We start from the raw sequence: 15,347 nt of genomic DNA on the forward strand, positions 1-15,347 counted from the left end.
GGCAGATGTGATTCCAGCTGACCCGGTAGGAGATGTATGGCAGTAATCTAGGAGGGAAGTTAGGTTTGGAGGTGACACAGTTGCAAGAGACATGATAAGCGTCCTGGTGACTGAGCAACAGTGATCAGTGAGTCGCAAGGGGGTGGGGAGACAGTCTAGGGAGGGGCAATGCTGGATTAAACTTCGGCTTCCTTTGAGTGTGAGGGATATTGATTCATTCTGTTGTGGGAGATATTTGATATCCTGAGTTCAATTTTTTTATATAATCTCTTCTTTATGTAGATAGATGGCAACATTATCTTCATATCTTAATTTCACATGAATCCTTTGTTAAAGTATATTGACTTATTTTAATAATTAATATGAATATTGTCTTGTTATTCTAGTAATATAATTGTTGATGGTGTTATTCATTATAGGTTATCAGACCAGGATGAAGAGGGCAAGACCAAGCAGGAGTGTATCATCTCTGACCCCTCCTTTTCCATGGTGGCAGTTCAGCGGGAAGACAGTGGTATCACCTGGGAGACCAACTCAAGTAGATCTTCTACTCCTTGGGCCTCGGAAGAAAGTCAGACTTCCGGTGTGTGTAGTCTGGAAGGGTCAACTTTGAATTCTCCTCCAGGAAATGTTTCCTTCATTGTGGATGAAGTTAAGAAGGCTCGGAAGAGAAATCATAAGTCAAAGCATGGCTCACCGTCATTGCGTCGGAAAGGCAATAAAAAACGAAATTCTTTGGAATCCCAAGATCTTCCAGCACACAAAAATGACAATCCTTTAATTTCAGAGAGCCAAGCACTAACCACAGAGAAAGAGAAGTCATCTGCTGGCATTTATGATAAAACAAGAAAAAAGAAGACCACCTCAAATACTCCTCCTATTACTGGAGCAATATACAAAGAACACAAGCCATTAGTGTTAAGGCCTGTCTACATCGGAACAGTGCAATATAAAATCAAGATGTTTAATTCAGTAAAAGAAGAACTAATTCCTCTACAATTTTATGGAACATTGCCAAAGGGTTATGTAATTAAAGAGATACATTATAGGAAGGGAAAAGATGCATCCATTAGTCTAGAGCCAGATTTGGACAATCGTGATTCTAATGTAGTTTCGAAAAGAGGCAAATCAGTAGCCCAAAGCATAGAAGATGACAAAGGGAAAGAGCTTGCTCCACCCTGGAGAGGTGCCCTCTCCAAGGGATCCAAGTCCTTTACCTCATTATTCAGCCATGAGGAGCAGAAGAAATCTTACGTTGATTCACCACTAAACGCCACACCACATACCAAGTATACAGATTCCTCTTATGCAAGGAATAACACTGCAGAGCAAGGACAGCTCAGACCTCAACAGTCAGTGCCACAACAGTCAGAGGATGAGGTGGAAACTCACGAAACAGAGCCCACCTCTCTTCCATCCGCCACTGCGTTCCTGGAAACAGCAAAGGAAGAATTGAAACCAGATTCACAAGATTTTGAATCTTCAGAGATTGACTCTTCGAGCTCTCTAGCTTTCACTGATGAAGGAAAGAAGAGAGATACGCTTTCCGCTGACCATTCTGTGGCACTGGGTGCAGAGGAGGATTCTCTGGGGACACCAGGCCTGGTAACATCTACCGAGGAAGTGTTTGCACCAGGGGAGGAGGAACTGGAACTGATCTCATCAGATAGAGAAGAACCATCCTCTGAACGCTTGACTCCTCCTCACCCCAGTGCCCAGGGAGAGAAGAAGGAATACATGCCTGAGCCATTCATCTCTCTAACATTGCAAGAACCGGGGAAAGATGAAGTAGGAGAGTCTCTACCAACAGCTGCTACTACTGAACTTGAAGACCCTGACTTAGCAGAAGAAATCATAGAACTTGATTACCCAGAAAGTCCATTAGTTTCAGAGAAGCCCTTCCCATCACGTGTGTCTCCTGAAGTGGAGCACAAAGAAGAGAAGCCACCTCTACCTTTAGAGACAACACCCGTGCCTGACCATGTCACTTGGTCTGAGGAAGAAAGAGAGGAAAACGAGTCTGTTTCCACCGATTCTGCTTTTGCCTCAGAGTATTCAGTCCCACAAGATTTGAACCATGAACAAGAGAAGCAAGACGTTGAGGTGGTTCCTCCATCCACTGCAGAAGAAGTTTTGCTGGAGGAAGATCGTGAGGAGTTGGAGCCTTATTCTCCATCTTTGGCCTCTGTATCTGAGCGCTCTCTGTCACCATCAACAACTGAGAAAATCCCTGAGTGCCAGTCCCCATTGTTTTCAGCAGTTACATCGGAGATCCTATCAGGAGATGAGGCCTTAGAAAGTGGGCCTTACACACCAGACTCCACATCTGCTTCTGAGTATTTACCTCCATCCCATGCAACACCAGACTCACTGAAGAAAACAATTGGTTCCAAGTCCCTGTTAAAACCACAGGGTTCTTCCGAGCCCATCGTTCTATCAGGAGAAGAGAAGGAAGACACTTCTCCATATTCTCCCACTGTGACCTCTATTTCTGAACCTTGTCTCTCACCACCCACAATGGAGACAACTTCTGCAAATCAGTCACCACTGCCTGCTGCTCCTATGTCAGATCACACAGCCCTGTCAGATGAACATTTCATACCAGATTCAAAACTGACTTCCAAACCTACAGTTCCACCAAAAGCAACACAGGAATCCCAAAGGAAGATAATGGATGATGTGCCCCAACTCAAACAAAAAGGCATTTCTAAGCACAGAGCTTTGTCTGAAGAACCATATTCCCCAGATATAGCTTCAGCCCCTGAATGCACTTTCTTACCACACTCCCCTGAGATGGCTTCTGAATGCCAGACCTCACCACCCTCAACCAGTCCCTCTGAAGATGTAGCCTTGTCAGAAGAGACAATAGAGGCAGAGCGGTTTTCACCTTCTTCCACATCCACTTCTGATTTCTCAGCACCACCATATGCAACACCAGAGCCCCAGGAGGAAGAAATTACCCAGAGATCCCCTCTACATCTAAAAAGTGCCTCCTCGCCTACAAATCTATCAGAACAGCGACAAGAAGACATTGGCCCTTTTTCTCCTGATTCTGCATTTGCATCAGAATTCTCATTTTCACCTTATGCAACACAGGAAACAGGGAAAAGGGAACTTGAGTGTGATTCACCAGTGTGTTTAACATCACCATCTGAACAAACTATTTTGTCAGATGAAGACACTGAAGAAATGGAACTGTTTTCTCCAGACTCAGCATCCCAAGTTTCAATTCCACCCTATAGAATTCCAGACATGGAGAAAAATGAAACTGAGCCAGATCCCCTACTAACTGCAAGATCAGCTTCAGGATATTCCTACTTTTCAGAAGCAGAGGAGGGAGAGATGGGATCAACAGCTGCAACCCCAGTGCCTGAGCAAATATCTGAGCCTTTCTCTGTCATGTCTGAGCCTGAAGACTCAAGCCTGCTGCCTGCAGTAAATAAAGCTGACCAAGAAATCAAGTCAGATGCTCAAACAATCTCCACATCTGTATCTGAATATCTCATTTTGTCACATCAGCAGAAAACTCAGTCATCTGAACCTGAAGACAGGGGTTTACCATCTTTGACCAGTAGATTGGAGAAGGGAGAAATTAAGGTCAGTTCATCAGCAGCCACGGCACCTGCCCTATCACCCGAACAGTCATCCATGGTAAAGGGAGAAACTAAACTTGTTTCTCCTGCATCTCAGTTTTCAGTTTCACCCGATTCAGTTCATGCAAAGAAAGAACAGGAGCCCAAAGCCTCACTTAGTGGAAAAGTTGAAGAGGAGCAGATGACTTTGCCAAAAGTCAGAGAAGAAGAAACTGCTTCCAATTCTCAAGCAGCTATAGCACGTGGATCGCAGGATCAAAAACTGGAGCCTCAGTCTTCAAATATTCCAGGGTCTGGGATGCAATATTCTTCACTTTTGCCTGACTTGGTAGATGAGCCAAAGAAGGATGTCAAACCCAGTTCCGCTCCAACTATGACTTCTGAACTAGAAGAGAGAAGGTTGTCAAAGAATGAGCCTGAAGTAGCAAAACCATCTTCATCTCCAAAGGAAACATCTATTTCTGGACCTGAGATTTTCTCTGAAGTGAAAACAGAAGTGAAACATGATTCCAACATATCGAGAGAGCTTCACTCAGCCTCGGCAGGAACAGGAAAGGAACTTGAACACAGTCCACCTGCACCAACTTCAGCTTTGCCAGAAGAAAGAAAGAAAAGAGCTGAACCCAGCCTCTCAACAACCACAGTACCTGCAACGAAGCTTGATGTAAGCTTCACCAAGACAGCAAGAGAAGACATCCTGACAGATTCATCTCTTGCTACTCCTGTAGAACATGCAGGTTTATTAGCAAGACTAGGAGAAGATGAAGTAAGCAGAGGCTTGCCACCAACCGCAGTGATAGATGAGCATTCTGTTCGAAAAGAAGAAAAAGTAACTAAAAGTGCTTCTCTCACTGAAACTTCTTTACCCAAAGATTCAGCTTGGTCAGAATCAGAGAAAGAAATTAAATTAGATTCCTCTCCAAGTAGATCTTCTATAACAGAGCATTCTGTTTTGTCAAAAGTAGAAATGGAAGAAATTAAGCCAGTGATGCCGGTATCTAAAGTGTCATCCTCTCAGCATTCTGATGAATCTGAGGAATCAAGAGTAGGAGAAAAACAAGGTCTTTCATTTTCTGCAAGCCTCAGCTCTGAACGTTCCGTTTCATCACAGAAGAACTTGGTGTCTGCCTCAGAGGCATCAAGGCCAGAACCTTCTCTTTCACTCCACCTCAGTGAAGAAACCAAATTTCCTTCAGCACAAAACGTGTCACCTGTACCTAAACCTGTAATTCCAAAAAGCAAAAATGAGGAGACAACCATTTCTTCTCCTAAGTTTGAAAATTTAGTGTCAGAAGATTTAGAGCCAGCATCGCTGACTCTCGGGGATGGTGAGAACAAACAAGCAGGAGAGGAATCTTCTCCAGTGCAAGATTTCCTCTCAGGAAAACAGGGACTTGCTGTGGCAGAGCTTCCTAGAGAGCATGAGAAGAAAGACAAGCTACTCCACCTATCCGAACCGCCAAGTGCTAGGTCCGAATTGCCTGGTGGTTTAAGTGGGCCAAGTGGGTCCATAGATATAAAAGCAATACAGTCTCTTGTAACTGAAACTGGGGGTTCTGTTTTAGAAAAGAGTCGAGCTGAGCTTAGTTACAGAGGAGAAGGAAATGAAGAAAACAGGGAACGTCTTGTGTCTGCTACAAAACCATCAACGATTGTTTCCCCTGACATCCTTGTGGAACAAAAGAAGCCCGAAAGAGCACTTCATTCAGCTCAAGCTGCTACATTGCCCGATGTGAGCAGCTCTCATGCAGATCAGCCAGAGTTGGGTGCCAAACAATTTTTATTTATGAAAGAAAATTTGCCTGTGGAACAATCAAAATCATTTATTTCACTTGAGCCTGCAGATGTGAAAGGCGCCACAATGAAAGAGTCTTTTCCTTTTCCAAAAGATGATAACAGGATGCTGCAAAAGCCAGATGATTTGGCTGGTCAACATGAAGGAGGAAGAAGAGAGTCTGAGCAGCTGGCTTTCTCTGGCAGCGATGCTCTGATGACAGAGCAGCTCCAGGCTGCTGCATCCGATGAGGATCAGACAGGAGAAATCAAAATGCAGGCTCTGCCATATTCTGCTGAATTACAAGAACCAGTGTCTGCTCTCAATACCTCTATCAATGATGGTTTTGTTTTATCAACTAAAACTTACTTTTCTGAAGAAGTGAAGTTGGCTCAAGGACCAAGTAGAGAAAGAAACGTAGCAGAGGAGAGACAGATCCATTCTATGATGGGGAAGGAAAGCTTGATATTGGAGAAAGTAAACGGTGAATTTTCCAAGCCTTCCAAAGCAGAGAACCAGAAAGAAATCACACTACTTCCTGAAAAAACACCCCAGAAAGTGGTGCTTGGCCCATCAGTGGAAGGGGTAGAGCCAGGCACTGTGAAAGCAGAAGTTGTGGAACCCACAATGGGCCAAGAAAATGAAGCCCACAGGTGCACAGCTCCTCTACCTGGAGAGAAGACATTTGCAGAATCAAAAATGGTTCAGTCAAAGGTTGTACATAATAGTAATGAGGTAAGGAAACCTGCTCCTGAAATACCCACACGAAGGAAGCCCAGCCCCTCAATCCAAGCACCTGAAGAACTTCAAGCCCCCGAGATACCTGAGGTGACACAAAAACTTCCCGAAAAGCCTAAGGTGGTGGAGCAAAGTCTTCCTGAGGAAAAGGGAAAGAAAGGAATTTCATCTTTCAAATCATGGATGTCCAGTTTATTTTTTGGATCAAGCACTTCAGAAGACAAAGTTGCTGAAAAAGAGTTAGAAACTCAGCCAAGTCCCTCTGTAGAAAAAGCAGTGACCATGGTAGAGCCCGAAGGTACAATTCCTCCTGATGCTGGTGTAAGTCGGAAAACAGCTGATCTTTCAGTACCAGAGGTAAAACTTAAAATGGCTGAAGAATGCAGAGTTAAATCTACAGAAGGTCAAGACCTTAAAGAAAACTCCACATCTTTATCAAACACAGAAGCTTTAGAACAGCCCAAATCTAACTTTGAGGTCTATAGTGAAGATTATGAGAAGAAAGAAATCTCAGACTATTCAGAGAAAATGGGCATAAAGTTAGCTACAACTGAGGAGAATCTTGGAATTCAACCTTATGCCCCTATGGGTGAGAAATCAGTAATGGAAGAAGCCAAAAATGTGATTCCTTTCCCTGTTCCTGAGAGTAAAAGCCACCAGAAGCCAGCAAGCGTTCCTTCATCTCCATGGAATGTTGCTGTTCTTAAGGAAGAGCCAAGCCTTGATCAAAAAGAAAAATCACATATTTCCTTTGATGTAGTAGATAAGATGCCACAACAGCCCAAAGAAGTTTCATCTGACATCACAAGTAAATATACAAAGAAGCAATCAGAGAAGCCTGCAGAGCAAATAATTTTGTCAGTACAAGAATCAAAAGACAGCTTAGCTAATCTTAGCGAGGACAGGTTCAAGAAGGAAATGTCCAAATCTACTTTGAAACATTCTGAAGAGAAGAAAGATAGCCTGGAAACGACACCATTTGCCTTGACAGAAAAGAAGGAGATGGTAGAAAACCCCGAAGTGATGGTTTCTTTCAAGCATAGAGAAAATCAAGGAATAGGGGAGTCACAAATGATACCTGACTTTAGACCTACTAAACTAGGAGAATCAAGAGTTGCTGTGAGCCTGGAGCACATCTATTCAAAAGAACACAAGGAAAGGCCTGACATTATTGTAGCTTCTGAGGAGGAAAGAGAAGGAAAAGACAGGCAGGCACAGATATTTTCAGAAGAAAGGAAGCAGGAAAGCCAACCGTACTCTTTGACTATAGCCCGGTCTGTGCCTGAAAACCCCCCTGTCTCTTTAGGTCATTCTTTGGATGAAACTCAACCTCTTTCATCCATTAAAACACCACCAATTACTGAAAAACCAGAAAGCATGCTCTCAGAGGCTCACCCAGAAATCAGAGAAAGAATGACAGTTGAAACTCAACCATATCCATTAGAAGAAAGTAAAGTTTTGGTGGAGAAAACCAAGGTATTCCGCCCGGTGGTTCCGCATCATGATGAAATAGATAACCATTCGTTACCTCAGGAAGGAAATCTAGAATTAGAAAAGTCAAGCAAAGGAAAAGTCATGTCAAGTCTCAAAGAGGAAAAGTTTATTGTATCAGAACTATCCAATGATGGCTCAGTAGCTATCACAAATGAAAGCATTAAGCGAGGACCTCCGTCTCCAGACTCTGAAATGACATTAGATCTTCCTTCTAATGAAGCAAAGAAATTAGAAACACCTCCATATTTGCTGTCACTGGGGAAGCCACAACCTCTTGTTTCAGGAACTTCTCCAGAAATTAGTACAATGAAGAAACAGGAAGTTCCATGGTCAGAATTAACTCCAGATAGGCCTACTGTCCATACCATGCAAACATTTAAAGACCACCCATCTGAGATACCTAAACAATCCATTCTTGTTTCAAGGCGCCATTTTGAGACAAGAGGAGATGCCCACATAAATGAACCACATTCTTCAGCAACAAGCAATTATGCTCAATTTATAATTAATACATCAGCAATCATTGCTGATGAAATGACTTCTACCAAGGAAATGTCCAAGGAGCCTGAAGGCACAAATGCAAAAGAGGAAGAATTTATAGCAACTAGTAAGCCAGTGGGACTTTCAGAAGATCAGAAGAGTGCCTTCAGTATCATTTCTGAAGGCTGTGAGATATTGAATATTCATGCTCCTGCCTTTATTCCTTCAGTGGATCAGGAAGAAAGTGAACAAATGCAAGCTGAGTTAGAATGTTTGCAAGAGAAAGCCCCATTTAAAACAACATTCCTCCATGAGGAGAGTGAGGAAGTTGTTTCCCATGGAACCCTAAAGAGCAACTTAAATGATTCTGATAGAAAAGGAAGGAAGGAAAGTGAACAAAAGGCAACTCATAAAACAAAAGAGGAGAGAGCCACCAATCCAGAGACAGGTGATTTAATTTTCACTCAGCAGATAATTCCCAGTGAAGAAGATTATTTTGAAAAATACACTTTGATCGATTATAACATCTCCCCAGATCCAGAAAAGCAGAAAGCTCCGTGGAAATTAACGATTGAAGAGGAACTCTCAAAGAGAGCCAGAAAAGAAACTTCCCCAGAAAGTTCACAGCAGAGTGCCCCGGAACACAAATATGACTTGGTGAAATTAGATGAAAGCTTTCATGGATTAGAAAAGGACCACAAAAAATTACCTCACCCAGAGCCACAAAAATCTTTGGTTATTGGAGAATCAGCAGATGTAACCTCTTCAAAGGGCACAAACAGAGATGTGGACTCTAGGTCACCTGGAATGCCTTTATTTGATGCAGAAGAAGGAGTTTTGTCAAGAGCTCAGATATTTCCTACCACTGTCAAAGCTGTGAATCCTGAGCTTCTGGGAGAGCCACCTGCACTTGCATTTTTATATGAAGAGGCAATTGGGCAGAAGAAGGGAGAAGGCAAGACAGCTAATGAAGGTGACAGTGTGAATTCGGAGACATCACTTCAGAGCAGACATTCTGACATTGACGATGGCAGAGGAATGTATTTTGAGAAGTATACACTCAGGGATGACATTCTTCTTGACATGTCTGTAACTCAAAAAGACCAAGGCCAAGGTCTAGAAGAAAAACCAGTTGTTAAGGATGATTCATACCAACTGATAGCTGCAGAAGAAGACATTTGGGGGAAGCCTGGAGTTATTTGGAAGAAGAGTCTGGAAGAAGAACCAAAGGCTATTTATACAGAAAAAGAACCAGTTGGCCACATGGAGATGCGTGGTGAAGTGGCAACACAGAGGAAAGTAGCCATAGCTGAGGAAGTCAGAGTGGTTACTCAAAAAATGAGCTATGCAGTTCCATTTGAAGACACCTGTCAAGTTTCAGAGGGTGCAGAAGAACCAAGCACTCAGGGCAATGAGGTAGGAAATGCCAGTCCAGAGGTCAATTTGAATGTCCCAGTACAAGTGTCTTTCCCAGAGGAAGAAGAATTTGCATCTGGTGCTACCTATATTCAAGAAACACCACCAGCAGGATCTAGAAGACTGGTCCCAGCTGAGCCAAGTGAAGAGAGACACCGCAATAGCCCTGTACAGGATGAATATGAATTTGTTGAGTCCATGAATTATGAAGTGGTCAGTCAAAACATTTTATCAGGAGAACTACATTCAGAATCCACATCTAAAAATGTGTTATCTCAAGAAAAGGAATCCTTTGAACACCTCAAGAAACATGAATTTGCAAGAGAGGCAGAACAAAGTATGTCTGCTGAACAGAAAGAGTTGGGTAGAGAGAGGACAGAAGAAGATCAATTGGTGTCAGCGTTAGTGACTGAGAAGGCACAAAAAGAACCAAAAAGGTCCCAGGTTGAGGCATATTGCTATACCTGTAAAAGCCTCATTTCTGCAATGGACAAGGCATTTGACACCCACAAAGACCACGAGGTTTCAACGCTTGACACAGCAATAAGTGCTGTTAAGGTAAATCCATTTTAAAACAAACAATATAATGTAGTCACTTTTATATTATATGACTGATATTTAGTATATTCATCCTTAAGCAGAATAATCTGAAGGACAACTAAGAATGCCTCTCTAAGGATTTAGTTAAGATTGGTTTGACAAGCTGGGCACCATTGGCTCACACATGTAATCTAGTTACTAGTTACTTGGAAGACTGAGATCTAAGGATTGTGGCCTGAAGTCAGCCTAGGAAGGAAAGTCTGGAAGAGCCTTATGTCCAATAATCACCAAAAAGCTGGAAGTAGAGTTGTGTCTTGAGTCGTAGAGTCCTCCATGAATGGAAAAGCTCAAAGGCAGCGTCTAGGCTCTGAGTTCAAGCCCCTGCACACACATGCACGCGCGCAAGTGCGCGCGCGCGCACACACACACACACAGATTAGTTTGAGAAATACTTGTTGGACATATGCTATAGGCAAGGCATTTTTCTAAGTCCTAGGGATTTAGGAGCATTGCCTATGAGGGGCTTGTCATCTTATAGGAATGATCTTTACATTTTCAAAAATGCCAAAATGGCTCACATCTGTAATCCTAGCTACTTAGGATAGTGGTTTGAAGTCAGCCTGGGCAGGAAACTCTGAAAAACTGGAAGTAGAGCTATGACTCAAGTAGTAGAGCACTAATCTTGAGGAAAAAAAAAAAGCTCAGGGACACCACCCAGTCCCTGAGGTAAAGCTCTAGGACTACCCTCCCCCCCCCCAATAGCCAAATGACTTTACACTTAAAAAATATACTTCTGAATAGAAAATATAGTTTAGTAATATAATATGCAATATTGTCCTTGACATATACCTATATTACGTTGAGCAGTTTAAAAATGTTTTCCCTCTGGTGTTACTAGAGTTTGAACTCAGGACCTAACACTTGCAAGGTGGGTGCTTTATGACTGAACCATACCTCTATCCCTATTGTAAATTTTATAAAAATACTGAAACAGATTTAAAATTTTGATTTTCTACTTTGGCTTATAAAATATGCTCAAAGGGCAATTTTTACATTCTTTTTGCCTATTTTTATAGCATCCTATAAACATAATGTCTAATGTCACAACACATACCCTATATATATGATTACAAAGATCCCATTTCTTTGGAGATGGCCATTGGAAACTAGCATTGAATCTTTGATTCTCTCATCTACTTTCAATCACTTCTAATAGTTTTCCTCTGCCTCTTTGTTTCTCAGACAGCAGCCAGAGTGATCTTAAAATTGGCAAATAACATGAGTGGAGCACTTACTCTGTGCCAAGCCTGTGCTATGTTATTTATATACAGGATGCTTTTGACACATTATAGCTCCCCTGTCTCCACCATCAATTTGTACATAATGAAATGTGCTCAGTTTGTTTAAATGATTTGCCAAGGTGATCAGATGCAGAGCTGGGATTGGTAACTAGGGCAGGATGATGCCAGAGTTCACACTATTGACTGTATAGCCATATTTGTTGGCTCAGAAGCTTGTTAATAACAGTGATTTAAAAAATGACCATCCAATTAGGTTGCTGTTAAATAACTGTCAGGCTCATGTTGATTAAATAAAATTATATATGAGAATCCTGGTTTTTATCTACCTACCAAATTAATCCTTCTCAACTGATTCTATTTTTCCAGGGAAAAATTCTGTTAAAACTTTACCTATTAAAGTTTAGAGGAAGTGGGTGGAGCAACTTCTTTTGTGTTAGCTCCGTGAAGGGTAGCCCATTTCACAGTGATACTTGTTAAGGAACAGCTACCAGATACCATCAGAAGAAAGAAGCAGATTTTTCAGATTTCTTAACTATGTTTTGTTCATCTGTAAGTTTTGAAAATGAAAACTGTTAATTGAAAAATTTCAAAAGTAGAGCTGTAACCTGCTTAAAAATATTTTAGGGTTTTTTTTCTCCTTGATCTTCTCTAAAGAGTATGAGGACAAAGTATGACCTAGTTGACTAAAGCCGGGGAAGTTTGCTTCATTATGCTATGTCAACCATGAGATTAATAGTTGGTTGACAACTTTTTAGAAATAAAAATCAATTAAAAATTGTAAGTTGAGAATTCTTTAGCCTTTTATAGGTGGGCTTTTGTACTTGTGTAGGCATTGATTGTTGCATGTACAAATTACTCCTCCACTCTTTCATAGTGGCCTAACTTTTGTCCATCATTCTCTTCCTTTCATTCATTTTCTTCTTTCTTAATGTTTATGGACCTTTTTATGTCCAGAATGTTTTTCATCATTAGACTTGAGAGGAAAAACTTAAAAAAAAAAAGAGGGTCTTGTAGGACTACCCAAATCAGTACAGGGTTGTGGTATGGGATATAATGTGCTTTGGGGAGGGAAATAGTGGAGTCGAAAGGGGAGCCCTGGGGAAGATGTCTCTGAAAACATGGCTGAGCCTTAAGAGAGCCAGTGAGCGCTGTGGTAGAAGTCAAAGGCCAGGAGAACATTCTAGAGATAGAGAACACCCTTGGAAAGAGTCCAAGGAAAGATTGCAGCCTGTTGATGGGAGCTGGGAGGCACTGGGGGCATGGGTTGTGGAGGGAAGGACAGGGCAGATCCTGTAGAGACCTCAGCAATGTAGTGTCATCACCGTTCTGTGGATAGTCAGATGGTTGAACCTCTGTTAATCTGTTTTATTTATTTAGTTTAGTCAGGTGGACTTTTGCAAGTTTTGTAGTAACAGCTAAAGTATATACCCCTCCCTCCCTTCATCCCGTACATTGCTTGTTGTTGTTGTTGTTAATTGTGGGGCTTGAACTCGGCCTGGGCACTGTCCTTGAGCTCTTTCACTCAAGACTGGTGCTCCACCACTTTCAGCCACAACGCCCCTTCCAGTTTTTGAGTGGTTGATTGGGGATAAGAGTCTTGGGGACTTTTCTGACTTTTCCAAGCTGGCTTTGAACCATGATCCTCAGATCTCAGCCTCCTGAGTAGCTTGGATTACAAGCGTGAGTCACCAGCGCTCTGTATCCCATACATTTTTTTAATCTGGTTATCACCTCTTGAGAAGTTTAACCCTTTGAAGGTTGCCATAACTTTTGGGTCCTTTTAGTAGTCATTTGTTACTATAGACTTCTTCAGGTGGCACTCTGCTCACCCCATGTCCTTCATGCATACCACTTGTGCCTATGTGAGGACACTGCTCAGGTATATTGAAGCATTTTAGCAAAAAGGCTGCTGTCTGAGACTATATAAAACTCAAGACCTAAGGCGAAAGCTTTTACACCCATAGTTCATTAAAGTAAGTATGCTTTGAGCTCACCATCTTACCTTTCTTGCATGAGAAATTTAAAGTAACTTTCAATAGTTGTGCACCTCCAGTTTATCATATAAAATTTCCTGCAGTTTAGATGAAGCAGCAAAAATAACTCAAGGATTGGTTTGTTAGTGAGTATGGTATAGTGTCTACCAAATACATTAAATTTATAGAGAACAAGTAGAACCTATTCCTTGAAGTTCTTTTTCCAAGTATTATACACTAAGGATCTTTTAATTCTTTTTTTCAGGTACAATTAGCAGAATTTCTTGAAAATTTACAAGAAAAGTCCTTAAGGATTGAAGCCTTTGTTAGTGAGATAGAATCCTTTTTTAATACCATTGAGGTAAGTTAATAAAATCCCTTTTAGTCTATCCTAGTTTGTTTAGTATTACCATTAAGTGATTCTGAGCTAAAAAGATCTGAACTAATGTGTGTGTGTGTGTGTGTGTGTGTGTGTGTGTGTGTATGTGTTTTCTCCCACTGTTGTCTTTGTTTATTCAAAGGAAAGCTCTTAGAGTCTTCCCTTTGTGTGTAATCAGTGAGAGTATTATCTGCCTAAGGATCAAGGATTTGTCCTTAAACATATACATTTATTGGGAACTTACCAAAATGCTTTACCTACTTTACCCAAATGAACCCTCATTAGTAGTATATGAGTTAGGTGTTACTTTTGTTGTTGTTGTTGTTGGCGGTTGTGGGGCTTGAACTCTGGGCCTGGACACTGTCCCTCAGCTTTTCAGCTCAAGGGGTGTGCTCTGCCATTAGAGTCACAGCACCACTTCTGGTTTCCTGGTGGTTTATTGGCGATAAGAGTCTCACAGACTTTCCTGCCTGGGCTGGCTTTGAACCATGATCCTCAGATCTCAGCCTCCTGAGTAGCTAGGATTACAGGCACCAGGCTAGGTGTTACTCTTGAATTCATTTCATATGTAAGAATCTGAGACTTAGAATTAAGTACATTACTTTCTTGCCCCTCATTGGGGGTGACTCTGAAGAACTGCTCCAAGTTACTGCCCATTGTTTGGTGCCAGGCTCTGTGAGTGCCTCTCATAGTACCACTGTACTGGATGAGATCATGTCTCCTGGCAGATGGCTTCTGCACCTCCACAGTGAAGGGATTTGGTAGAAATGCTCTACCTTGTCCAGAGATGGCCTAGACACCCTCATCGGTCACCAGGAGTGGTGGAGATCTCCAGGCCACAGCTGAAGGCTGCTGCACAATTCCTGCGTTCCTGTCATAATTTTTATTGCCCCCTCCTCCAAGTGTCTCTTTTAGAGCAGGGTAGCCAGTCCACTGGGTGTGTCTGGATGGGTGATAAAGTTTCTCTTACTGTGGCAGAAGCTGCCCTACCCCATCCCTAGAGAACATTTTACATTTTATTTGATTGATGATGGCCAGGGACCCTTCCTCTCTGCAATTTTTATATCTATATCTATATCTATATTTTAGTGTGTGTGTGTGTGTGTGTGTGTGTTTGTGTATGGTGCTGAAGATGATACCCAGGGTCTCATGAATGCTAGACAAAACATTCTACCACTAAGCTACATATTAGCCCCCCAAACTCTCTTGATGGTCCTCTTACAGTGCGTTATATTACAAAATTAATTATGGCAAAGGAGGTTGGTAGGTGAGAAATTTAGACCATGCATGTAACAGTTGATTCTCTCATCAGGATATCTTTAAAAGGAAAAAAGTTGGGAGGAAGAGATACACATGGACGTCTTGTGTCATTCTGAAGTGTCTTTGTTCCCATCCTCTAGGAAAACTGTAGCAAAAAGGAAAAAAGACTGGAAGAACAGAATGAGGAAATGATGAAGAAAGTTTTGGCACAGTATGACGAGAAAGCCCAGAGCTTTGAGGAAGTGAAGAAGAAGAAGATGGAGTTCCTGCATGATCAGATGGTCCACTTTCTGCAGAGCATGGACACCGCCAAGGACACACTGGAGACGATTGTGAGAGAGGCGGAAGAGCTTGACGAGACTGTCTTCCTGACTGTAAGCACCAAGGAAAATGCGTCTC

The 15,347-nt window shown here is 42.0% G+C and overlaps 1 protein-coding gene across 1 annotated transcript in view; it reads left to right on the plus strand.

Annotated features, from left to right (window-relative positions):
* LOC138837140 (cardiomyopathy-associated protein 5-like) overlaps nucleotides 1-15,347 on the plus strand; it is a 93,401-nt gene that overhangs the window by 37,594 nt on the left and 40,460 nt on the right. Inside the window, exons 2-4 of the mRNA XM_070035935.1 lie at nucleotides 420-10,053; nucleotides 13,575-13,670; nucleotides 15,089-15,322. Coding sequence (XP_069892036.1) covers nucleotides 420-10,053; nucleotides 13,575-13,670; nucleotides 15,089-15,322 — 9,964 coding nt within the window. The remainder of the gene's footprint in view (nucleotides 1-419; nucleotides 10,054-13,574; nucleotides 13,671-15,088; nucleotides 15,323-15,347) is intronic.

Source organism: Dipodomys merriami, unplaced genomic scaffold (genome assembly GCF_024711535.1).
Source record: "Dipodomys merriami isolate MVZ:Mamm:240054 unplaced genomic scaffold, mDipMer1.0.p SCAF_263, whole genome shotgun sequence".
Lineage (NCBI taxonomy): Eukaryota > Metazoa > Chordata > Mammalia > Rodentia > Heteromyidae > Dipodomys > Dipodomys merriami.